This window comes from Lygodium microphyllum, chromosome 16 (assembly GCF_053477565.2).
Source record: "Lygodium microphyllum isolate KBCC chromosome 16, Lygodium_microphyllum_v1.1.10, whole genome shotgun sequence".
Lineage (NCBI taxonomy): Eukaryota > Viridiplantae > Streptophyta > Polypodiopsida > Schizaeales > Lygodiaceae > Lygodium > Lygodium microphyllum.
This window is the reverse complement of record NC_141150.1, coordinates 7,351,618-7,378,239: the sequence shown is the minus strand read 5'-3', so window position 1 is coordinate 7,378,239 and position 26,622 is coordinate 7,351,618. Positions and strand designations below refer to the sequence as shown.

The 26,622-nt window shown below is 43.5% G+C and overlaps 1 protein-coding gene across 3 annotated transcripts in view; it reads left to right on the top strand.

Annotated features, from left to right (window-relative positions):
* LOC148022499 (TatD related DNase) overlaps positions 1-26,622 on the top strand; it is a 77,647-nt gene that overhangs the window by 29,386 nt on the left and 21,639 nt on the right. For 2 of the 3 annotated variants that reach the window (XM_087695468.1, XM_087695471.1), the window contains exon 2: positions 20,054-20,127. In XM_087695468.1, coding sequence (XP_087551594.1) covers positions 20,054-20,127 — 74 coding nt within the window. Of the gene's footprint in view, positions 1-20,037; positions 20,128-26,622 lie in introns of all 3 variants that reach the window. The other variant, XM_087695470.1, reaches the window with a different exon arrangement.

Genomic DNA, 26,622 nt, shown 5'->3' with positions numbered 1-26,622 from the left:
AAGGAATAATTCAATCTTCTGACCTTCCATACTTTGTTGGTCTTCAGCATCAAGTTGTTCAAATTTACTTTCAAACTCATGGTATAGATCTGTTGCAGCTAAACCTTTGTTGGGTTTTTCAACCCATTTAGTGAAACTTTTCTTCGTCATTAGGCTAGAGTCTTCTAAGAAGAATTCTTTGCGTAGGGCTTTTTTGAATGCAGCCCAATCCGCATCTTGTTGAAAAAGACTATGGATTTTTTCTTGAAGACCATACTTGGCTAGTCTGGCAAAATAACGGTTCCATGCATGTTGTGGTACACCAAAGAAGAGCATTTTTTCAATATATAAGCGAATAAAAACAGAGATATTTTGACCATTAAATTGTTTTAATTCACGCCCAACTTCCTCTAGGGCCTTGATAGCTGTGGAATTAATATTTTCTTCGTTTTGCCTTTGTTGTTGTTATTGTAACATTTGGATTTCTTATTGCTGAGTCTGCTGCAGTATGCGCACCAATTGTTGTAGAGTATTTCCTGAAGAATCTCCCATCTTGGAGTTCTCTTACACCGACCTTCATGTCGGGTTCACCAATGTCGCAGCGCGTAGGGTTGAAGGTCATCACAAGGGTTTGACAAGAGAAGAATGTATGGGTGTTCAAGAGCTTAGACTTCAGAGATGGTAGAGATAAGAGAAGGGTTGAAGGTTTCAAGACAAGTTCTTGAAGATAAGAGACAACAGGGTGTAGGTAGATTCAAGGAGAGGAGTAGACGGAAGAGAAGGGGTTCGAAGAGATTAAAGATGTAGAAGACTACTCCCAAAAAGAATTAGAAAACATAGAAGAATACTAATAGAGATGAAGCTTGTCAGTTTCTTTCAGCATTATGAGAAAATATAACTCTAATAGACAAAAACGTGTACAAAATAATACCTTCCTCTATGCTGCTCAGATCGCCAATCTGATGCTTCCAATGGCTTCGAAAGGGGGGTTAAATACTAGGATACCTGGCTAAAATCCTGCCAGATCACTCCTTCATCTCCCACTTTCGGAGTGCTGTTCACTGCCTGAAAACAGCGATCGCGCATCGTGCGATTTCGCTAATATCTTTTTTTTACATAAAATCCTCTCAAATTGGCTGAAAGCTACATCCTTTCTTTTACATGTCCTCCTAATCTAGAAGTTATCTATAATTTTATGGATTTTTACAAGAGATAATATCTAGAATATAAAAAATTGACTAAAAACTTATCAAAAAAAATCTAATATTTTGAACCATGGACACTAATACTAATGCTTAAAGTGGCATTGGCTCTCTAAATCTAAAAGGAAGCCACACTCTAGATTTTTTTACACGGTGTGCACGTAGCGGCACGACAACGTTGGGAAGCATGCACAGAACCTTAAGATCTGATACCAGTTGTTAGATCTGTAGGGGCACAGTTGTGAGAGATGGAGGTCAAGCAGGAGCGAGCGTGAGAATGTGACTGTTGGAGAGTGTGTGAGCAGAGTGAAAGTCCGAGACGATTAGAGCGTACCAACAAATGTGTTGGTACACAAAGAATAAAATGTATTTATACTTAGGGCACGTAAAGGGTGCGCTCTCATGTACAATGTGTGTGTACTATACACAGTGTACTATACACGGAGGTTACCAGGCCTTTATATTCCAATATGTAAGCGAGGTAATCTCACAGCATTATCCTCATTCATATGTGCATTAGTCAATTTTCTTCTCAAGTAAGAGATTTTGGCCTCATTACATGCTGCAAACATTTGTTCCAAGATATCCCAAGTTGCCTTTGAGGTCTTGCATAATCGGATGTGAGGTATCATTGCCCCCTTAAGTGAAACAACAATCAAAGGTAAGGCCTGTGCATCCTTAGAATCCCATTTCCTTTGTCCTATAGGAGGAATATGGCAGTAGTAGGGGCAGCTTGCTGTCCTCTAGCCCCTCTTTGAGGTGTTTGAGGTGCAAACCCTCTTGGGCTGAATTGCCAGTCGCAAAATCCCATAGACCCTTGGCAACAAGCAGATTGCATACCATGAAACTCCACGAGTAGTTGGTGCCACCGAATTTGTCCTCTTGAGTGAGAGCATCCAAAGTGTTGCTATGGTCAATGTGACCTTGCTAAGCCATTGTTGCAATAAAGTGCACAAATTGTAACCAAACACTTCCAAATTGAAGTGCAAAATGTACTCTCTCGAGGACCGAGATTCCAACATGGGATGTGAATGCAAGTATAAAAACTACAAAATAGTTAAGTGCCTCGCAATGTGTACCAATACTGTACAAAATAGTACCAAATCTGCAATACACAGAAATTCACTGCTGTACCACTGCACTTTCCTAGGAATGCATGCCGAATATAAATTTAAGCAATCTAATGCTGCAAATCCCCAAAATTTCAGAAACTTTTCTACCAAATCTGATTCAAACAGCAATTGAATGCTATTACTGCACTTGTTTGCTGCCTTGGGATGCATGCCAAGCAAAAGCTCCAAATTTTCTCAACAAAATTTTGAGAAATTGAATAGATTTTATACTTATAGCCTTAGGATTCAATGACATGTCGCCTTGGGATACACACAGACAACAACTAGCAATTGGACTGTACCTTGGGATGCATGCTAGACAAAAAATGGAAAAATCCCCAAATTTCTTGCACAAATGTCGAAGAAATTGTGCAATGTTGGCAATTTTGGTGGAGATTCATGCATGATGCCAGTAGAGCTGGTAGTGAGGCACACCTGGCTATGCTGGTGGCTGGTCTTGGGTAGCGTGTAGCTCATTGAGGTTCAATAGCTCCTCCGTTGCAAGATCTTAGCCAAGCTAGTGGCAGCATGAAACACAAGTGGTTGACACGAATCGATGGTGACGAGATGGAACTTGCGTGTATGGTTTTAATATCAAATGTGAGAGAAAGTAACCAGCTATGGAGGAGAGAAACAAGATAGTAGAAAATGAACAATAGATTGTGTGAGTTGAACGAAAGTGTACTTGCTTGTTGAACCGAAAAAGAATGATGAAAGTACAACGAAGGTTTAGGTCTAAGGTTGACCTAACTATACTTCCATTAACTAACTAGAGTTAGGCTTATTTACTCTAGAGCCTAGTGGCACTACGTTAATATCTTAAGATGCTAGGTGTACACACTATACATTGACACTTTAATAAGTGTCCACACCACACAAATTACATAGGGCACTTCATAGATTTGGAAAATTCTAATATGAACTTAGCCAATAAGGTTTTGCTTTGCAATTTGGGTCTATGATCCCCAAGCCTCCTCTAGATTTGGGTTGTATGATGATGCCACAAGTCACCTTCACTCTACCTGGGCTTCCATCTCCTCCTAACCAAATAAAGTTCATGATAAGATGCTTCACTTAGCCAATGCAAGATGATGATCAACAAATTGTAATTCCAAGTCAGGAGTCCTTGAGCTTCAACTTGATAGAATATTTGATATAAAAGAATGCATCCTCCAAACCAAAACCCTTGGAGAATATCTCATCCAATGGAAGGACTATATTGAAGAGGATGCCACTTGGATGGATAAAGATATCTAATGTAAGCCCTAGTTTCTTTCATAATGAAAGACTAGAGCTCACTGAAATCTTTAAAGATGATTAGAAATCTTAGAAATATCTTCATGAGATGAAATAATCCCTATACTTGTAATAAGAACTATCTTGGAATGGCTATTTTATCTTACCCTTGTAATTATTACGTTGCCTTAAACTCTTAAGAGTGCAGAAATATACACGGGGGCAGAGGAAATATCTATGTATGTCTCTGACTTGATGACCTCGATTTCCATCAACCCGAGCATAGTCTGTCTCAGCCAATAGATCTCAAGATCAGAACCTGAATCAATGAATAAGAGTGTATGCCACCAACTAGCTATATATAGCCAAAAAATAGGAAATACCAGCACCAGGTCGGTTGCATTAAATGCAGCCGACTACAGTAAAATAATCAGAAAAAGAGTCCCACTGTGCAAAATTGCTGTCCAATTGTACCAGTGCCACGTGGCACCTGTCCGCCTTGCTGACATGGCATCCTGCCGTATTGGTGATGTGGCACCTGGTTTGTCCATACGACTCTGCACATTGCTGTCGAGGAACTGACTCTCTAACAACAAGGAGTTATCGAAGGCACCATAACTTGCCAAAGAAGAACAACAGGGACAAAGTGCTAGGGAATGGGTACATAGGTGATAGGGGATGTGTGAAGATATGCTAGGGTTTACACAGAGAAAACATAGAATGTACGAACATGACTAAAACACAATAACTCAGACAATAACACAACAAACACAAATCTAACGCAAAACGCAAAATGCAAAACACAAAAACGCGAATACAAACAGAGAAGAGAGAGAATTCTGAAGTGAATGGATCAATGCTGTAAAGGAATAAGAGAAAGTACAAAATGCTCAAGGGCAAAGCTATCCAACAGCCAATGGCTCTCGTGGGTGCGTGTTGAGGGAGTTGTCGATGTGTGTTGTCCACTGGAGATAGATCCTAAGTGCAATAACCATCAATTGGAGTAGAGGCTGATGAATAAAAGTGCTGAAAACAAAAAAATGACATGTTGTATATGCAAATACAAATTAGGCTGATGTTGGAATTGGAAGGGCAGCAAGCCGAAAACCAAAACGGAGCAGTCTCTGGGGCTGGAATTGGTAAATGCTGCAATGTAACCGCTTGAGGGTGATGGTAGCTGATCACTTGCAGCAGTGGGAGGTTGAGCGACAACAATAGACCACATAGCAATAGTCGTCGGGAGTTGAACAAGAAGTGGAAGAGGGTTGATGATTGAAACATGCAAGACAAGGATGGGCTGAATGGTCCATGGTTTGTTTCAATAATTTCTTATAAAGGGGAAGGGGCTGGTTCCCCTCTCAAAATGGTGTCTACTCGTTTCTTTCTCTCACATACACTCTCTCTCTATCTTCTAATTTTCATGGTTATAATTAATCGAGTCGGTTAATTCAAAGTATTGTCATTCTCACGTTCTTCCCCGCACTTATGTAAACAGAGAAGAAAAAGAACTCTAAAGTGAAGGAATCGATGCTGTAAAGGAATCAGAGAAAGTACAAAATACTCAAGGATAGAGCTGTCCAACAATTAGTGACTCTCGTGGGAGTAGGTTGAGGGAGGTGTTGATGTGGGTTGTCCATTGAAGATGGATCGGGAGTGTAGTAACCACTAGTCGAAGGAGGAGAGACTCATGAATACAAGTGTTGAATATCTGGGGATAGAATTGGTAAATGCAGCAATGTAACTGCCTAAAGATGATGGGAGTTGATCACAGGTAGGAGTAGGAGGCTAAGTGACAATTATAGGCCATGTAACAGTAGTTGTTGGGGGCTGGACAACTGGTGGAAGAGGGCTGATGGCCGAAATGTGTAAGGCAAGGATGGACTGAATGGTGGATAGCATGCCTATTTATAGATATAGAAGAATCCTTCCAAATTATGGTTTTGCTTATGGGACACAGAAACTCTCTAGGACCATACACCATTTAATGTCTCTAGGATTGCGTACCATTTAGTGAAACTTTTGGTAATTTACATATTTTGGGCTTGTTTTAAAGAGCTTATTAGTTTGTAATGCTTTTTAGCTCAATAAGATGATGGCTCGTTGGCAAAGAAAAGTGGCCGTCGCATGAAAGAAAGGTCCATAGGAGATTGCAATTCTTGAAGAAGCTTCTCACGATCTTGGGAGTCCCCTTTTGGAACACAAAGGGCTAGGACATTGTGGGGAATGGGATAGAACACGTGAGATGAGGAGTGCACAATTAGAAACGGGTGTGGCAATAATAATGAACCTCAGAGGAACCTTCACAATGAAAGGGGAATGGAGCATGTATAGCCTGCTCCTTTGTCAACTTGTTGCTAGAATGGCTCTTGAAGAAAAATCCTCAACAAAGACTACATGCTTGATAAAAACAACCTGAGTACTGGCTCTTGTAAGGCGATGAATTGAGAGGAGATGAAAGCCCAAGTCTAGAACATGTAGGACTTACAAAAGGGAGCTCCAAAAGGGTGATTGGGCAATAGAGGCAAGGTACCAACATCACAAATTGACATTTATGAAATGTCTCCTACAATGATTGTACCCTCAGATCAACAAAGATCTTGGAGCCAATCTCCTCGAGGAGTCATATGAATCGACACATTGCTGTCAATGAGTCAAGGCCTTTTAGAAGATGAGATAGTGGAAGAAGGCTTCTCCATCCATGGATGTGAAGAAACGCTAACAAGTAATAGTGGATGTAGGCTGAGGAGTAGAGGAAGAGGGAGACTTTGATAATGTACCTCCATCCTGTGCTCTTAGAAAAAGGTGAGTGTATTTCTTCCAGCTGTTCTCTGGGTGTGAGGTCTTCCCACAATGTGGATACTTGGGATATCTTTAGTGTTTCCCTTATGAATTGGTATTAGAGTTTGAAGATGACTTTGATTTCTTGGATGTCTTCTTCTTTCCTTTTTTCTGCTTGTCTTGTTCTTTACTTCAAGATGATGCTTTAAAGGCACAGCTTTGTGCACTAGCTTTGCTAGAGTTTGTCTCCATGTGATGCGCATTCTACTTGAGCACCATCGGGACTAGCTCCTCCCAAGTGATAGTGTCCCTCCTATGAGAGGTGAGGAGACTAGTGTAGAACACATTATGCTTTAGTGATGGGAGATGTGAGAGAAGTGTCATAGCTAGGTCCTCCAAAGACACCATCTTACCAAGGGTAACAAGCACATCATGAATCTTCTCCATCTTGTTGATGTGATCCTTTATCATAGGGGAATTTGCAATGCTTCAACTCGAGGATTTTGCGATGCTTGAATGTTTGGACTTGATAAAGAGATGCCACTATCTTCCAAACCTCTGTAGTGGTGTGGATATGCCTTACATGCATAAGCATAGATAATCTATAGCTTAGAAAAAAAAAGAGGGGGCTTTGCTGGCTTTCAGCCAATCCTATAAAGCTTCCGAGTTAGGGGTTGCTTGGACATAGGGATCCATGGTAGGTCGGGAAATACGGACTGACATGAAATCCCAAAGGTCTAAGGTGTTGAGGGTGCATTCGGTGACTTTGCATGACCATTGAGGGTAGTTCGTCCCATCTAGTTGCTTGGATGTGGGAAGAGAGGGTAGGATAGGCACTTGCTCAAGGGGTGTTATGATAGCCAATTTGGGTGTGGTAGCCTTGGAAGATTGAGAAGGGAGAGAATGGTAAGATTGTGGTCGGGAAGGAATTGTGAGAGTATGCAACGGAAGAGAAATAGGAACATAGAGATAGGGAGAGAGTAGGGAAGAGAGAGACTGAAATGAACACGTAGAACATAAGGAATAGGCTGCATTGATCTGAAAATGAAGTTGAGTACACAATAGGCCGATCAGTACTTGCACACAGCCCAAGGCATCAATAAGGGCACTAGATCAGGCTGATGATTGTAGGAAAATGGTAGGTTGTGAAAGTGTAGTGGCTGCGAAGGAGAATGATTAGCAACTTTTTTGGGGCGGGGAGGGGGGACTGCTATTTATTGGAGGCATCCCCTTAATCTAGTTGACCTGCTGCAAGCAGCTGCATTTAATGCAGCCAACCTGAATAAATCAGGTCGCGATCCCCAAAACCAGCTGCCAAGTGTGAATGCAGTGCAAGAAATGGCTAAAATTATAATGCACCAGAACTTCTTCACTAATTGGCAGTGTGAACACTCTAAAACACACTAAAACTTAAATGTACTGAAATGCTAGTGCTGGAAACTGAAATGCATGGACTGTTAGAGCTCTTATGTCTCCATCAAACTCTGATGGAGCTTACTACTAGAAGATGACCAGTTGTGATAGTGCGCAATGAAAGAGGAGACATGAACATAGAGAGAGAAGGGAAGAGAAAGATTGCAATGAAAGAAGTGAAATGGAACAAGAAAATCCACATTGAACTCCAAAAGAATGCTGAATACAAAGAGATTGATCAGTCCCTGCGTGCAGCCCAAGATGTTAGTGAGGGCATTGGATTAGACTGATGACAAAAGGCAACACTAGATGGGGGAGAGTTTGGAATATCAGAATGTGCTGAAGCTTGAAAAGTAGAATGACTAGACAACTAGGGAGGCAGCTATAAATAGCTAAATCTACCCAAAATTGGTTGATTGCATGAAAGTGGGGCCAAAATGCTGGCTGACGTGTATTAAATGATGTAGAAAATGTAGTCGCCATAAAAAATGCTGATTGCCTAGTATCGGCTAGTGTGGACATAGTTCAAACCATTGAAAATGAAATGCAGGATGTGGTTGAAGGCTAAAGAAGACAGAATGGATCCAAGGGTGACAAAAGAGGTGCCAATGTTGACGAAGTTTGTCGAGGTTGTGTCTATTGATGATGAAGCTTCTCATGATCTTGGGAACCCCCCTCTGAAATACAAGGGGCCAATGAATCCACAACCGCATCACCAATATCGTCCCTCTTTGAAAGGGATGGAATATACGAGGGAACCACTAGAGAAGATGGTGGGAGATGGGATGAAACTTGTGACAGAGGTGGTGTACAATGAGGAAGGGGTGTTAGGTATGGAAGGCTACCTTGAAGGACCCTGTATAATGAAAGGGGAATGGAGCCTATAAAGCCCTCCCATGCCAACTTGTCAGTAGAATGGTTCCCATAGAAGAATCCTCAATAATGATGCCATGATCGGTGAAGAAAACCCGGGTAGTGAGTCTAGCAAGGCCATGAATCTACGAGGAGTGGAAAGGGCACTCATCCCAAGGAGAGGTGTCGGAAAATATACCCTCATCTTCGTCCACGAGCGAAGGATGGAGCTAAATCATCTAAGCCTTCCTCGAGCTCGTCACCAGCTAGTACGCATGAGTCCATGTTCCTTCATATTCATGAGAAGGAAAAGCCTTCTTCATTGATTGTCTTGTCACAGAGAGGTCTTCACTCATTGATAGTAGTGCATCAAGTCATATGAGTCCTCGAGGAGATTTGTTGTAGGATTTTCGTCCATCAAAGGATATAGTCGCTATTGGTGACATTTGTTTGGTGCCCTATTAGTGGTGTTGGCACTTTGTCACTATTGTCTAACCATCCATCAAGCTCCATTTTGGAAGTCCTACATGTTTTAGGGTATTCAGGCGTTTCTGAATCTATGTCAGAGCTTGGGGAAGACTCTAAATGTTTCTTTTTCTTGTTCTTGGTCTTCTTGTCCTTCTTGTTGCCCCCTCCCGAACTTGCAGTAAATGCTTTAGAAAGGTTGGATCCATTGTCATCAATCTCTTTAAGTCACTTTTCGTGCTTCAAAACAAGTAAAGCTAGCTCTTCCCATAAAAGAGTCTCTTGAACCATGGAGGTAAGGAAGCTGGTGTAGAAGACATCATACTCTCTCCAATGGATGCAGATGTGCAATGAGTGAAGGAGAGTGGGGAGGAGGCACCTATAATAAGCCCACAAAACAAGGCTCGAGACAACTAAGATGGACACTACTTGCTCAAGTGCTTGCCTAAACACCCAAGTACAATCAATTTATGTCTAACTAAGATGGACATAAATGTTCATTGAACTACTCGCTTAGGTGCCACTGCCTGCCCAAATGCCCAAGTACGATCAATAAACCCCACGAATGTACTAATGCTAACATAGGGTGTTCCTTTTGAGAGCCACCCCTACTCAGCAAGGACGACCTCTTGCTGCCTTAGCTTTGCCACACCACTTTTCCATCCCTAGTTTCATCAAATTGCTGAAATATGCAGATAATGATCTGCAATTTTGGGGCTTTTCTTTGTACACCAAAAATATCACCAATTTCATCAAATAAATTTTGGACTTTTGTAAATCTTGCTCAAATTCATCACAATCGAGGTTTAGTTCAGCATTTGATGCAAAATTGGGTGAAATTCGGTTAAAATTTCCTCATAATTTCCTTAATTTCATCTTCAATTTGCTGCAAACTTTGGGGCTTTCCCCCAATTTCATCTCCTCAGCATTCAAATTGCCCCTTCCAACATTGTCTCCATGCTTGGTCACCCATGGGCTGTCAATATTTGCACTTTTGCATCAAATCACCTTATTTGGCTGCACACATTAAAAGTCCTTTTGTCTGCATTCATTGAAAACATCAAAGCGCCTTATTTGGCTGCACACATTAAAAATGTCCTTTTTGGGTGTGTTCATGCTAATTTAACGTGACATTGAAGACAAATTGCTTCTTTTGGGTATGTACCTGCTGCTTTCCACCATTTTTGGGGAGATTCCAGCATTGAATCACTGACTTAAGCATCCCATTTCTTGCCAACCACATCACCTAACAATATCTTTATTTAAATATCTATTTTCCGCATACTCTCTCTCTCTCTCTCTCTCTCTTTTTCGTAAAAGGTAATTGTATTAATTACGAAAAAGGTACAAGTTTACATGATTACAAGATACACGATGGCTCTAACCCATCGTGTGTAAAAACACTCTGTCTCTCTACAAGAACTAAACGACTAAAGAGTTACAAAGTCATGGCAAAGACGCAGAGGAAATTGCCATATGCCAGGGACATAAGTCCTCCCGAGGGAGCATGTTAGAGTGCCGGAGAAGATCTATCTGCCAATGCAAGAGACCTTTAAGCCTAGCAATATGCCGTTGAACATTATAGGCAGAATCAAAAAGAAAAGCATTCCGAATGGTCCAGTTATGCCAACAGGCCCAATATCTAAGAAAGTGAAACAAGATCTTTATATGTGGCTGTGTCGGTGTGGGGTATTTGGGCTGCACAAAAACCCAATCAAACGGGCGTAGCGAGAAACCGACCACCGCTCGCCAAATGGCTGACAAGAACGACCAGATTTATCAGAAGATGATACACCTGGTTAGCTGAAGCCTTTTCTAAATTCAGCCGGCCTGCAAAGTCTCAGTCCTGCCAGGGACGATCGGAAGCAAGGGTAGGAAAGGGTTGTCTGCTCTGGAGCACCATCAAAAGCTATCCCCATAAATCCTTGTATCCATGAGGGATCCTGAAAAGCCTCCTAGCTGTACGAAATGATATCAACATATTGCGACTAGCAAGGGTGGCATCTGCAAGACTGAAGTCAAGCCCAAACGTGCCATGCAGTTAAATTTTGGTCGAAGCTCATGTTTACCTTTCCATGAAAGTAACCGCGAGACTGCCAACAATTCTAGTTGAAAAGAATTAGTAGCTAAGCGATCCTCCGCTGGATGCCACTGAGCCTTCCGGAGGACGAGTCTCCAGGAACATACCAAGTGGGTAAGCAGAGATGATGAAGAACTGGAAAACCGAGAATCGGCATTAAGAACATGCCACCAAGAACTCCGGATTTGGGTATTACCATGTAGAAGCCCGTGATCCTCAAGAAAATAACGGGCTATAACGACCCACGGGTGATGATCCGAGCACATGGCGCGAAAAAGAGACCAACAGAGTGCCGGCATATGAGTTTGGGCATCTAAAATAGTCCCTCCACCCATGCATTTGGGGGTGCACGCATGCGACCAAGAAATCCAGGAAATGCCTGCATGCAAGGAATCCTTCTTCCATAACATGAAACGAATAGACTGAGTAAGAGCATTCAGTGTAGTAGTAGTCCAGGGCAGCAATGGCAAGAAATATGTGAGCATTGGCAACATAATTGTTTGAGCTACTTTGAGGCGAACATGGAAGGGCCAAGCCTGTGACTTCCAATACAGAAACTTAGCCACCAGTTTCTGTAAAATCCACTATAGTAGCTGCTTTGGCGGTTCATCAATACCCAAAGGGTACCCAAGATGCCTAACAATGGAACCACGGGGAACAACCATTCCCTACCAGTCCAATGACTGCAAATTCGACTCCGTGCAGCTGAGAATGACTGATTTCAAAGCATTGATGCGAAGATCGGAAGCCTGACCAAAGAGAGCCCAAACATCTAATGCTTTGCGAAGGTTATCCTTGTCCGCACGCAGAATCATAAAGCTGTCATCAGCCAAGGATTGACTAATGAAGTGCTGTCTAGAAGGAAGCAACAATCCAGCCAACTAAGTAGAAGCTGCCATTGTCAGAAGTGGAGCAGCGGTGGAAGCATAAACATATGTTGAAATAAACTGCTGAAACACAAGACAAAAAGAGAAAAGAAAGAACACGATATAGATGAGAACTCAGATGTATGCACGGGAAATGGAATCCATATATCTGAACACGAGACAGTCGCATACAACAGTGAGTCACTGGCTGCGTGGGCATTGGCACTGGCTCCTCTCTCCACAGAGTCTGCAGATGGTGAAGATGAAGTGACTGACTGAGGAGGAGCCACTGAGTATAAATAGGCTGAAAAAGTGGGGAGCAATAATGCTGGTCGGACAGCATTAATGCTGGCCGACTAGTGCATAAAAATGCTCCACTGGCATAAAATGCCACACCAGAAAAATACCTAAAATACCTAATAAAAATGCCCAGCCCAGATCAAGCTCAGACTCACACACGAGCTGACAAATACTCTGCTAACACCCTCTCTCAGATCATGGGTGATCTGATACAATACAATAGTACAATGAAAAGGGATCAGAAACTATACAACATAGAACCACCAAGTAGAACCATGGATACCCAAGTAGTGGGTGATCAAGCCACCACCAAGGTGCCTCGGAGAGAACCTGATGTCGATGTCGATCGTACCAAACACTTGAAAATAGAGAAGATCATAGCATGTCTCTGTGTCCATCACCAATGTCTCGCAGTAGCATACAAGACCATCTTGTCAAAAATGCCTCTGAACATAGGTGACTATGGATTCTCCGCCTTTGGCAAGACCACCAAAGTGTCCCCTCATGTGAGCTCCAGACGAAAGCCTCCCGCTCTCTGTCAGATGACCAGCTCATCATGAACCTGGATGTTAATCCCAACTCCAGGATTTGATTCCGCCAGACTGAAGTCGATGCATCAGGAACGTCCCTCTCTGGAACCTGTGCACCTGTATAAAAATATAGATGAGGTGCGGCCGCCCCATCTGAACACCCGCTCACACTCCCTCTCTGGCACAAGAGAGTCGTGAGGGATGACCTCATCACCACCACTAGAAAGCAGCCGAGGAAGGGGCCACCAAGCCCTTCCCGCAATCCAAAGAAGAGGATCCCTTCCGCGCCTTGGACTTCACCTTGGTTGGAGGATCGGAGTCGGAGGCTGATGAAGGAGAGGACTCATCGGTAGAGTCAGCATCCCGCTTCGTCTTCTGCTCCTTCTTCCTGGAAGCCGCTAACTTCTTGCAGTCCTTCCGCAAATGTCCCTTCTTGCCACAGTGGTAACACTGGGCCTTCGACTTCTTCTTCCCGTCACCCCTCTCTGAAGTTACATAAGCCTCACCTCCATAATGTGCCGGAAGCCGCCCCTGTAATCTCAAGGATGCCTCATGTTCAAGAAGCATCGAGGTCATATGTAACTTATCATCAAGTGGAAGTGCACGGAGGAGCCATATGGAGAGGATAAGAAGAGAAGTAGAGAAGAGATGGAATTTAGAGAGGAAACACAGCCAAAACACAAGCACAGACTACCGAAAATGAGAGTTCACATGCAATAGAACCCAAAATCTGATCGATAGAAGACAAAATCTGCTGCAGAAAGTCAAAAAATCAGTCAAAAACTGCCAAAAACAGCAAAAACGGCCTGAAGTAACAGTCATCCAGCCACGAGAGATGCTGAATCAGCAAAACGCAGGCTGTAAATTGGAGAAAAACAGGTAGAAAACTGTCGCCAGCAGTTGCAGATGAAAAACGCAGGCAGCAGAGGGTGCAGAGGCAGCAGGCGATGGCAAAACTGCAAAAAACGCAGGCTGAAAACAGCCCCAAAACAGGTCGCCTGGCTGCAACAGCAGTCGTCTGATCAGCAGGGGTACAAAACAGTCCTGAAATCAGCAAGAAAACACAGCAGAAACACAAATCCTGAAAACTGATACCATGTCAGAAATGGAGCAGCGGTGGAAGCATAAACATGTGTTGAAATAAACTGCTGAAACACAAGACAAAAAGAGAAAAGAAAGAACACGATACAGATGAGAACTCAGATGTATGCACGGGAAATGGAATCCATATATCTGAACACGAGACAGTCGCATACAATAGTGAGTCACTGGCTGCGTGGCCACTGGCACTGGCTCCTCTCTCTACAGAGTCTGCAGATGGTGAAGATGAAGTGACTAACTGAGGAGGAGCCACTGAGTATAAATAGGCTGAAAAAGTGGGGAGCAATAATGCTGGTCGGACAGCATTAATGCTGGCCGACTAGTGCATAAAAATGCTCCACTGGCATAAAATGCCACACCAGAAAAATACCTAAAATACCTAATAAAAATGCCCCGCCCAGATCAAGCTCAGACTCACACACGAGCTGACAAATACTCTGCTAACAGCCATATGAGATAACATCGAAAGAACTGGATGAGTCGCAAGGGCAAAGAAGAGAGGACTCAAAGGGCACCCTTGTCTGATAGAGCGGGCAAGGACAAATGGCTCGGTAACGCCTCCATTCAGCATGACTCGCGAAGAAGCCGCAGCACTAATGGTGTAGATCAGACGAGACATCCGAACACCAAAGCCCATAGTAGACATAAGTTCTGCAATGAAAGACCAGTCCAGATAATCAAAAGTCTTTTCCAGGTCCAATTGAATCAGTACGACCTCCTGATTAGAATGCCTTGCATAATCAATCGCCAGTTGCGCATTTAATACATTGTACAGAAGGTTTTGGCCTTTATTGAAACCATATTGGAGAGGATGCACAATGGTAGGAAGATGCTTATGGAGCCGATTCGCCATTACTTTGAAAAAGATTTTATACATAGAACCCATCAAAGAAATTGGGCGCCAATGTTTTAACATAGACGGCGAAGGAACTTTTGGAAGCAGTTTGATAAGTCCTTTTTTCCATGAGGAAGGCATGATCCCCGTTTCCCACACCTGCTGAAACAAAGCCGTCAATAGTTTCGCTAGTTGGGTAGCAAAAACCTTAAAGAACTCATTGGTGAGACCATCCCAGCCAGGACTTTTATCCTTGGGCAAGTGTAACAAAATATCCATAACCTCCGTCTCACAAATATCTGTCTCCAAAGTAGCTTGCATGCCCTGCGGAACCTGATTGCGGACCAGATCATAAAAAACTAGTAATTTGGCCTGAAGGTGGAGAAGTGGAACCAAGAAGGTCGAGAAAATAATTCCTACACATATTCACAATAGTCTACGGATCAAGGACCATTTGACCTTCTGTATCCTGGAGTCTAGTCATATTCTCTCGAGCAGGAGAGGCATGGAGAGCTCGAAAGAACTTATGAGTCTGACAAGCACTATCTTGCAAATTCTCCGTCAGATGTTGCAATTTGGCCTGCTGATAAGATTTCAACTGAAACTCTTTAATAAGATCAGCCAAACGCATTGCTAGTGATAGTAGAAATACATCATCTGGAGTGTCCACCAGCAGAGAACGAACCAAAGCCAGCAGGTCCTCCGCTGCTTGTCGATGCCGCCGACAAAGAGAGGCATGATGGATCCTATACTGCCGAACAACCCGCTGCACATTAGAGAGCAATCGTTCAAACGAAGTAGTGCCCTGAGAGGAGAAGTCCAATAATAATCTATCAATCAATTGCTGCATATAGCCCTGAAAGATTGCATGCTTCAAATAAGACGAGTTGAAACGCAAAGGGAGTCTATCCAGAAATTGCTTAAAAGGTGCAATGGGTTGTGCAAGCATCTCAAGCTGTAGAGGGAAATGGTCCGACAAGGCATATTACTGCAACACTTTCATTTCGAGCATCTCAAGAAGAAAATCATCATGCTGCATGATGTATAAGCGAACCGCGACCATGTCGTTGCATATTGCGTAGAATGGAAAGTAAACCCTGTAGAAGAAGGGTGTCGCCAAGACCAGAGATCTTGCTTAAGAACGGCAAGAGCCAACTCATGCCACACACGTCTTTCCGGAGCGTCCATTACCGAATGCTCTGATGTGGACTGTGAATAATCAGCACACATATTGAAATCCCCCATCAAAAAACCCCGTCTGCCAAGTGACAAGGAGGTTTGCAAAGTATGCCAAAGATCCCGGCGAGATAAAGGATCATTCGGAGCATAGAGGCCAAGTAACCATAAGATCTCTCCTTCAAATAAAACTTCAATCACTACAAAGCGGCCATGTACATCATTTTTAATAAGAACAGATTGATATTTTTCATGTACAATCATGAGCACACCAGAATAATACATGGCATGTGTCCTTGCATAGAACAAACGAAAGCCATGGCAATCCACAACTTTTCCTGCTTCACCGTGACTCTTGTGCTTAATAGCACACAAGACACCCCAATGATTCTCATGCAATACAGTCCACATGGCATGTTGCTTATGGCGAGAATAAATTGCACATTCCATGTGGCTATCTTCATGTGTATTCAAAAGAAAATCAGGTACGAGGCACAGCTTGTCTCGATTTGACATTTTCTGCTAGAATGTCCAAGACTCCCTCATCCAAAAAATCAGCTAACACGGCAAAAGAGTTCTGACGACCAGATTTGGAGGTAGACGGCATATCCGCTGTCTTGGGGATGGAACGGGGATAACGAGGATTCCATGGGGTAATCATGTTACCTCTAGTATCAAAAGCCAGCTTAGCAGGTGGACCCTTTGGACCATCCGTATACACTCTCCTAGTGGGTTGATGACGGGGAGTAGAGGAAACCATAGCAGGAGCAGTGTGCTCTGAAGATAACATATCTTTCCTGCGCATATAAGTGCGCATGGAATCTTGTGAGGCAGTAGGCACAGTATCCGCCATGCCAGCAACAAGCCTGTTGCCTTTTTTTGCGCATACATCTATCCAGTCATTGCCACGGGAATCCAAATCTGAAACCTGTTGTTTACCTTTATCCAAAGCTTTAGGTGGCTGGGTGGCATCTTGCGACGGAGCATCACACACCATATCTTACATGGGCAGCGTAACATGCTCAACATCTGAAGTCTGTTGCTTCTCTGGGCATTCGGCCATAAAATGCCCCAATTTTCCACACGAAAAGCAATGTCCTGCAAAGTTGCCCCATTTCAAATGAAAGTGTAAAGGATGCATAGCAGAGCAATTAAGACGTAACCAAGCAGGCCTTTTCCTAGCAGTATCCCATAACATATACAAACGGTTATGATTCATGGCCCTTAGGCTCGGGGGGACCAAAACAGTGCTCACAGCGGCCATGGCATCCTTTAACAGTGGCCAATAGACAACTGGACAGTTTTCCGCTTCAACCCACACAGGGCATTCACGTTGAAGCAGGTGCTAAAAATCTGCCATTGGGCTCCATGGGACAACATGGACCAAACGACGATCAAAGAACAATGGTAGTTTAGATAGGAGAGCAGCATGGTGCGTCTCAGATTTCAACAGCACCTCAAAAAAGCCTCGGGGCCCAACAAAAATCTCTTCAACGCACTTCCCTTGTAGCAGACTGTGCAGCCACTGGGGCGAATACGGGAAGCACTGGGATCCTACCAGTGAAGAAGAGTATCACAGCACGTTCATAAAACACTGAAAATGAGCGCAAGACATTTTTCGGGTCCACAGTGGCTTCCAGAACATCTTCATGCAGAGTCAGAAAAGACTTCCTGATTATGTTGAACATAATCGCCAAGCAGAGTGTTGGGAAACTCCAGCAAATGCTCCCAGTCAACATCCTGAGAGTCCACAGAATTAGAAGCAACCTGAGCATAGGAACAATCCAGATGATCCATTGTCTTTGCCGAAGTATGCTTGGTGCGTTTGCCCGCAGGCTGAAAGTCAGGACTAGGGGGCATCTCCTTTGTGCACGGAACCATATCCTCTGGTTCCTTTGTATCAGAATCCGGACCAAGAGCTGCCACCATTTGGTCTATAAAAGCCAGATCCAGACCAGCCATGTTGTATCACTACGTATGCCGGTCAGAGGCCGAGCCAAGAGCTCACGGGAGGCAGAAACCTCGCAGGCCTCTCTCTCTCTCTCGGGCAGAACGGACCCTGCACTCGATTGACGAAGGGGCTTAGGGAGTGCGCGAGCAGAAACAGACGCTTGCTGGGCAGAGAGGGCACGTCCACAGGTAGGGAATAGGAGGCCTCGTTCCCTTGCTGGCTCACGCTCTTGCGCTCGCTGTGTGGCAACCTGGGTGTGACAGGCTGCTTCCCCTTGGTGGCAAAAAACAGTCAAATCAGGGTGGTCAACTGTGCGGGGCTGAAGCTGGGTAGGACGAAGACGATTAGTAGGGCGGCAGGCCAGCACGGCCGTCAACGTTCGCAGGAAGAAAGGACTGAGTCGACGGGACGTGCGCAGGTCCACGCGACAGCGGGGACGTGCACTAGGTGCAAGCAGCGAGGGGCGACGCCAGGGACAGTCGTCGGGCCAGTCAATGGCACGCGAAAGGCAGAGGGTCCCGTGGCGCAAGCCCAGGCAAGGGCACGCGATGGGCACAGGACCCCGACGACGGCAGGGCCAAACGACTTAGTTAGGCGGCGGGCGCGCGTCTCCACGATCAGCCATCGCTTCGCTCTCTCTCCCTCTCTCCTTCTCTCTCTTTCTCACACACTCTCTCTCTCTCTACTACTACTACTACTACTACTACTACTACTACTACAAATCAGCAAGAGAAAGGTTATTGTTTCTATCTTATCCTACTTTAAAAAGTGGCTAATGAGATATTTTGCCAGTGATTTGGCACCCCTCTCCTCTAGGAATCTATGTTCTCTTTGTTTGTCTATTTGGGTGTATTATTTTGTTGATTCTACATCATGGCCATTAATAACAATGATTTATTTGGCATGTTTGGCATTGACGACATCAACTTTCTGATGTGGAGCCTATATGATGTGGCATGTTCTTGTTGCAAAGAACCTATTGAATGTATTTTGCTGCATTGAGCAAAGGCCGACCTCTCACACACTGGCACCATTTTTTGGTTCCATGTCAAGAGGTGGCTCTCATGATGCCAAGCCATTTTCATTTTCTACTGTGGCCCAACTCTAACAAACTTGATGGGATGGTCGTGACACCCAAGGGCATGCCATCATAGATATATCAGTGAAGAGAGGTGTGATTCTCCACATGAGATCATGCAAGACATCCAAGCAACTTGCAAGCATGGGATTGGCTTACTTCCTTATATTAGCTGCGCAATGAAGTGTATGTTGCTTATCTTCGCAAGCAACTAGAAGAACTTCACATGGACGGACGAAGTAATATGGATTCCTATCTTAACGAGTATTAATGATCTTTGAGAGCAACTACTCAATATTGATGAAGTGGTTCTAGATAATCAGCTTGTTTCCATTACTCTTTATGGATTGCTTGTTTCACCGTGTTGTGGAGAGGGCATTTGTGCCATAAGGCAGAGCAGACAGATTCAGCACGAGCGAGCAGCTCTAGTCAGCAGCATTTTGATGAGGCAGCTGATTTTGACTAGTCCAACCTGCATCAAATGTGGATCGGCTAGTTGCTTGTGTCATCATTTGCTCCAGCTTCTCTCATCATTTTGTCATTCATCCTCTTGCCTTGTGTTTGGAGCCGTCATTGAAGCTCCATGCTGCATGTAGGGGCTGACAGGTTGCAGCCTTGTACCTTAGTCTTCTTGTTACTCCACATTCTTCTCTTCTCACTCCCTGTTCTTGTTCTTTTCCTCTACACACCCTCACAAATTCTTCCAATTGGTAACAACAAAGGTGGTCCATTCTAGCATACCTTTCAGTCAAATAATTGGCAGTTTGTGTACATTATCCATCATCTTTCTCTTTTTTTAATGTTGGAACTGTATTGTTGTTTGACATGAAAACCTTGTTACTCCCATTTTTGCCTACACTACAATGTGAAAATGTGATGGGAAGTTGTCCATATGTGGTTTTGTGTAGCATTGCAAACACTATAACGGCTGAATACTTAAGTGCCAATTTCGAGAAACACATCTCATCACTTAGGAAGAGACAAGCTTGGAATTGCTTTATGAAATGACATTCCTTAGTTTGAATGCAAATCTGCCTGTTTATTTTCAGGATTGCAGTTACCTAAGTATCTGATTAGAAGCAGTTGATTTGTAGTGCAGGAGGATTGGGAAGCAGTCAAAAAACTGGGAGAGCAACACAAGGAGATCATTCCATGCTTTGGATTGCATCCATGGTAATATTTGGTTATGATCATGTGCATGTGCTGCGCATCTGTGAGGAAATTTAAAGATTCAATTTGGAATGTTTTTTAATAATCTTTGGTTTGATGGGAAGGTATGGATTCCATGAAACAATATTCTTTATTTTTTCTTTAAAATTAAATGTGATATTCGAGATGTGCCAAGTGTTTCCATTCTCTATTGGACCTTTTTTGCAGAGAAGCGTTGTTTGTGTAGGTAGGTCGCAAGGTCCTGGGCTGTCTTTCTGTGAGAGTTTGCAATGGAAGCAAAACATGAACACGGAGAGAGAAGAGAAGAGAGAGACTGAAATGAATGCAGAGAAGAGAAGGAATAGAGTGCACTGATCTGAAAATGACTGCTGAATACATGATGGACTGATCAGTCCCTGCATGCAGCCCAAGGCATTAGTGAGGACACTGGATCGGGCTGATGAGAAGAAAAGACGGCAGGTTGAATCTGAGAGAGGGAAAGTGGCAGGCTGAAAAGAGAATGTGTCAGGAAGCAATGAAAACAGGTCGATCGGCCCTGTGTGGGCTGATCAGCCAAGTCAGCAGCATTTAATGCTGTCCGGCTGGTCATAAATGTTGTCATCTTGTTGAACAGCCCCTGCTAGTGTGAACGCAGCTGGTTTGAGCCACAGAATTGAAATGTAGTGGAATCAGATCACCGATTGCAATGTTAACACACTCAAGCACACTGAAAACTAAAATCCAAGGGCTGTCAGAACTCCTATGTCTCGGTAAGACTCTGATGGACCTCATAACCAAGAGATGACCAGCATGAAATGCACAAGAATGCTAATACCCCCCTCAACTCTTGGGGAGTGCTTGAAGACCCAACAATCTCATGTGATAGAGCATAAAATCTTGAGATAAAGGCTTCATGAAAGGATGCGTTGCATTGTTCTTCATGGGATAATAGATCACCACTAGCTCGAACTCCATGAGCGGCTCCCGAACATAATAGTATTGAACCTTGATGTGTTTTGTACAAGCATGAAACAAGGGGTTCTTTGCTAGAGCAAGAACACTTTGGTTATCCCACATATAGCATTGTAGGTCTTGTCTGTGGATGTTTGTTACGGGGACATGAAATTTTAAGATGCTTTAATCTTACTGATAACATTTGATTAAGTTATTTAAATTTGAATATTAATTAAATGGCTAGATAATGTTGAAAATGGGGTTTAGAAGGCTGTCATTTGGAAAAAATGCTCATGCAAATTGAGAAAACGTTTTTGGGGGCTAGGTCTCAGTCATTCAGGTAGTTTACAGCCTGCGAAAGAGAGAGAGAGTCTTAGCCATTTAGTTAGTCTACAACCTGGGAGAGAGAGAGAGGGAGCTACTAGTTCATTTTCTGATCAGAGAACAACAATTTGCTGCAAAAAACAGCCATCTGGGAGTCTCAATAGGCAGGGGACAGTAGGAAGATACCTTCCAAGGGTTGGCAACAACATTGCTGTTCAGGTGACAACATTTTGGAGATGACTAGTAGTAGTAAAGTGACTACATTAAATAATACAGGCTGTAGCAAGTGGTAGGCAAGTGTGCTTTGTCTATGTGCAACATGTGGCGTTGTTGATGCCATGGTTGATGCAATGCCTGCAGTAGGCGTGGAGGTAGCACTTCCTGATGGCATAATGATACTGATGACATGTGAAGATATACTAGAGTTTGCATTGAGGAAACACAACATGTATGACCAAGACTGAAACACAAAGACTCAGAGATAGAGACAAGTAAAAAACTCAAACCCTAAACACAAAACACAAAGAGAAGAAACTCTGAAGTGAAGGAATGCTGTAAATGAATGTAAGAGAGTACAGAATGCCCAAGGGCAGAGCAATGCAGTGCCAAAGAATGATGTCCACCGGAGATGGATACCAAGTGCAGTAGCCACCAGTTGGAGATGAGAGAGTGTTGAATAATGAAGGGCAGCAGGTTGGTCACCAAAACATAGCAGTCGGAGGTCGAAATCTAGTAAAGGCAGCAGTGTACCACTAGAGGAAGGTTGAAGAATGATCATTTGAGGTAGAAAATTGTTAGGTGACAATATGAGAGGTGTTTGTTGATGTAGACGGTCTGCTAGTCAACAAAAACGAAGGTATTGTAGTAGTTGTCCAGTGGGAGAGATGACAACAGTCTGTTGCTTGGCAACAGATGCTGAAATCGTAGGCTGATTAGGTGCTATAATGACGTAGCAGATGGAGACTTCCAAATAGGGGGGTGATGCCTAAAAATAGGTTGCGTAGGGCTAGATAGTGATGAGTTGCACTCGGTGATGGATGGACAGCAGATGGTAGGTGGCTAATGGCTGAAATTTGCATGATAGAGTGAGAAACCTGTACAAAAGGATCAAAGTGAATGGTGGGCAGCTTGTCTATTTATAGATATTGAAGGTTGCCCCAAAAATTAAGGTTTTGGGGGATCATTGAAACTCTCTTGAAGCGGGTACCAAATTTACATTTTTCATTCATTGAGTGTGTTTTGGGATTGTTAAAAAATGCTAATAAGTTGTAAAGCGTATTTTAGCTCAACATGACCAGCAAAGATGAAGAAGAATTTAATGATCAGCTAAAGAATTAGATGAGGACAAAAGCAAAACTCTTTGTTGAATTTGCAAAGGATCCTTAATTCACCCGATTTTTAAATGCTCTGAAGGACAATAAGGGCAAGAAAAAGAAGTCATCTTCTACATCTTTGGGATAGCAAGGTGCATCGAAGGAAATGCCGAAGCCTTTATTTAAACTCCAAAGATGCTATGGATACAAAACAGTTAGTACCTATGGGGCAAGGAATGCAAATGCAAGGCCATCATGGAAGTACCAATCCAATGGATTTTGGAGAGCCCAGCATGCATGCTATGATGGAATAGCTAGGATACTTTGGTGGTTGCACGATTTTTCATGCTATGGTTGGGTAGGGACCGCATACGGGAATGTATGACATAAATCCCTATGGTATGCAGCAGCTAATGCATGGTGTGTAAGGCCCAATGTATTCAGGTATGGTTGGAAATATGTAAAACCCTATGTATAGCAACATTGGCTTGATGCCTAGGGCATAAAGTAGCATGTTGGATAACGCATCTGCATCCCCGAATGCTTATGGGGCTCAAGGAATGAGCGCTGGTCATGCAAATACTCTGTTTGGTATTGGTTTTGATGTGAATTCAACGAATGCACTCTTTTTGTAGCAGCCATTGTATGACAACTTGACACCCAAAGGGGCAGCAAAAGACTATGATAAGGGTGAAAAAGCAGTGAAGTTTGAGTCCTTTAATGGCACACAAGATAGGTTGAAAGCTTTGACTTTCATTCATTAGTTTGATGTAGCCTATTTAGGGAGAAACTTCATGGAGTCCTCTAGGATTCGAAAGGCAGCCACTTTCTTAAAGGAGAATGCATTGCAGTGGTGGTTGACTCTTTTGATGCAAGGTAGAGCATTGTCAATATGGGTATAATTCAAGCAAATGCTGCTTGTCACTTCTTATCGCCTTGTACCTCTTCATGAGCAAGTGGAAAAATATATTTGTGGGCTTCCCAAAGGAATCAGGGATTTTGCATTAAATCCTCTATGTCTAGCATGTCTCAGCTCATAGAGACTGTTGCTATAGCAGATACTTTGTTGCGTAGGAAGGATTTCGGCTTCCTAAAGTGGGAAGAAGCCGAATAAAAAGTTGTTTAAGGCTAAGAAAAGGGAAAAATCTGAGAATTAGCTTGAAAAGAGGCCAAAACAACAAAGAAAGGGCTCAAGAACATTGGTGCAATGTAGGGAAATTGATGGCTGTAAATAAATGCTTCATTTGTAAATCGGAGAGTCGCATTGCAAAAGATTGTTTCAACAGACAACAAGCTGGAAAATCAGAAAATCAGGGGGATTCTAAGGAAAAGAAGCCCAAAACATCAGTGGGATTGGTGCCTGATGCTGTTAGTGATCAGCCCAATGATGATGCTACTGAGTTGTGTAGAGCATGGGGAAAAATTAGAGATTAGCATATGCATTGATTTTCTTTGATAATGGTGCACGGGCCAACTTCATCTCTATTGACATGGCAACCCATCTAGGCATCAGAGAAGATGAGATGGGACCGATGGGGGAAGTTGGAATGGCATGGAAAGGCCATGCAGAGCTTGTCACACCACTTAGTGAAAAGCTTTGGTTGCATATACAGGATATGTGGACAACTAACAATGCTTCATTACTCTACTTGAGGAATGTGATGTAGTACTTAGAATGCCATGGTGTCACTATATGCATGTAGTGATTGATTTTCGTTCAAAAGAGATTACTATTCAACAAAAGGGAACGACACTCATACTTGATGTAAAGTTGAAAGGGGAATTGGTTCCTATTGTATTTGTAGCTGCCATTTCTAAAGTAATGAAAAATCATCTTTCAACGTACTTGGTTTTCACTAAGGATAAAGATGATCGTGAGAGTGTTGGGAATATGTCTAACTTAGAGGAGGATCTCATGTCATTTTTGAAAATGTATGTTGATTGCTTATCTTAGTCACTCCCAAGGTAGTTATTGTTATTGAGAACCACTTTTTCAATTCACACACTTTATTTAGGGTTTTTCATTGACAACCCCAAAAAGGGTTGGCGTCAATATTTTAGTCACTTTTTTAGTGGGTGCCCACACAGTGGTGTGCCACCCTAGAGAGCTTATGCCTGTAAATATGTAGTCATTTTATTCATGCTTCACCATCCCACCACTCTTCAGTCGTTCTTTACCACCTTCTTCGGTCACCACCACTACTTTCCTTCTCTCACTAGCCTCTTCCACTGCCTTTACACCCCTTCAGAAGGACATTGTGGTTCGTAGCTCGAGGTTGCCCTCACCCTTTCTCTTCTGCTTCAGACATCCTGTTCCAGCATCAGGCCTTGTGTTTGGAGCATCTTCCACTTGGTGTCACCATCATCTGCTTGGCGTCATTATCCTTCTCCATTAGGCTCCACCTTCACCTGCGTTTTTCAGGTTGGAGGCCTTCTTGCCTGGCATCATCATCTTTAGGTTGGCGTCAGCATCCTAGCCCTCTGACGACAGTCTCCATCATCGAGCGTCAGTGATTTCATCAATCGTCCATCGTAGAGGCTGTTGGGACTTGCATTTTGGAAGCATGGCTCCTTCTTCATCACTTGGAGTCACTCATTTATCACAAGGGCTGCTGGAATCTGCGTTTTTGCAGCTTGGCTCCTCCATCACCTGATGTCACTCATTTATCACAGGGGTTGCTAGGACCTACGTTTTTGCAGCTTGGCTTCTCCTCTATTGCTTGGCATCACTCCTCTATCATAGAGGCTGTTGGGACCTGTGTTTTTGCAGCATGGCTCATCCTCCATCATTTGGCGTCTGGGTTGCTCTCCTTTGTTTGATAGCTCCGACTCTCTAGGATTTGCCTTTTGCTGCCCAGGTCACTCCCTGGCATCAGAGGATTGTGGTTTGCTCCCTTGACAGTTGGCGATCATCTTCCACATCTCCGACGGCATTAGAGAACTGCGGTTTGCTCACTTGATAGTTGTCCTTCACCTTCTAGTAATTACTTCGATAGCCCACTGCTCAGAGAACTGTGTTTCACTCCTTTCACTGTGCAAATTCCCACAGGTGTTGCCTCCTGATTCAGGTAGGACAATGCAATCATCTTTTGAGCTTTGGCTCCGTTTTATCAGCTTCTCTTCTCATAGCATGATTCAGTGCATCATCACCGTGTTCTTGTGTTTTTGAGTTTCTCTTCTCTCTCGGTGTTTGCCATACACACTGTATGTTACTCCCTACAGACCCTACTATCTCTCTGTACCATCACTTATTTTGACATGCTATCAGAGTATACCTGTTATTTTTGACATGGTATTAGAGTGTAGGAGCTTAGAGAGCTAAAGACCCTGTTCATCAAAGAAGGCAAAGAGAGGTTGCGGGTTCGGTATCATCTACTGATTCCCCCTTTCATTTTCGCTACATCACTAGGATACAAGACGCATTTGAAGCGCACTAAGCCCTTTCAAGCCACACGAGGATCGATTGGTACCACGGCCTTCTTGCGACCACCATAATATGCTATGGAGGTTGCTTCTACTTCTTGTAGGGCTTCAGGAATGCCACCTTGACAACCCGTGGTTCTGCAATCCACTCTCTTGAGAGACAGTGATTGTTGGATACAATCGTCTCGGCAATCTGCTCCTTTGAGAGATAGTGATTGTTCGACACCTTCTATTACTTCGGCTCTATAGTCCGCTCCACTGAGAGACAATGACTATTGCCCACCCTTGGCTCAGTTGGAGCCTCCCTTTTTTCCACCCTCAACTACTCCAGCTCAAAAGGCTATCTTTGGGAGTTCTTCGATATCTTCCTAGATACCTTCTTCCGCCCGATTGGTGGTACTTCCTTTGTCAATAGATGATTTGGAGTTCATGATCCATGAGTTTTTAGATTCCCTATCTCTTGCAGAGGGGGATATACTATCTTTGCTCTCAGAGTGAGCTTCTA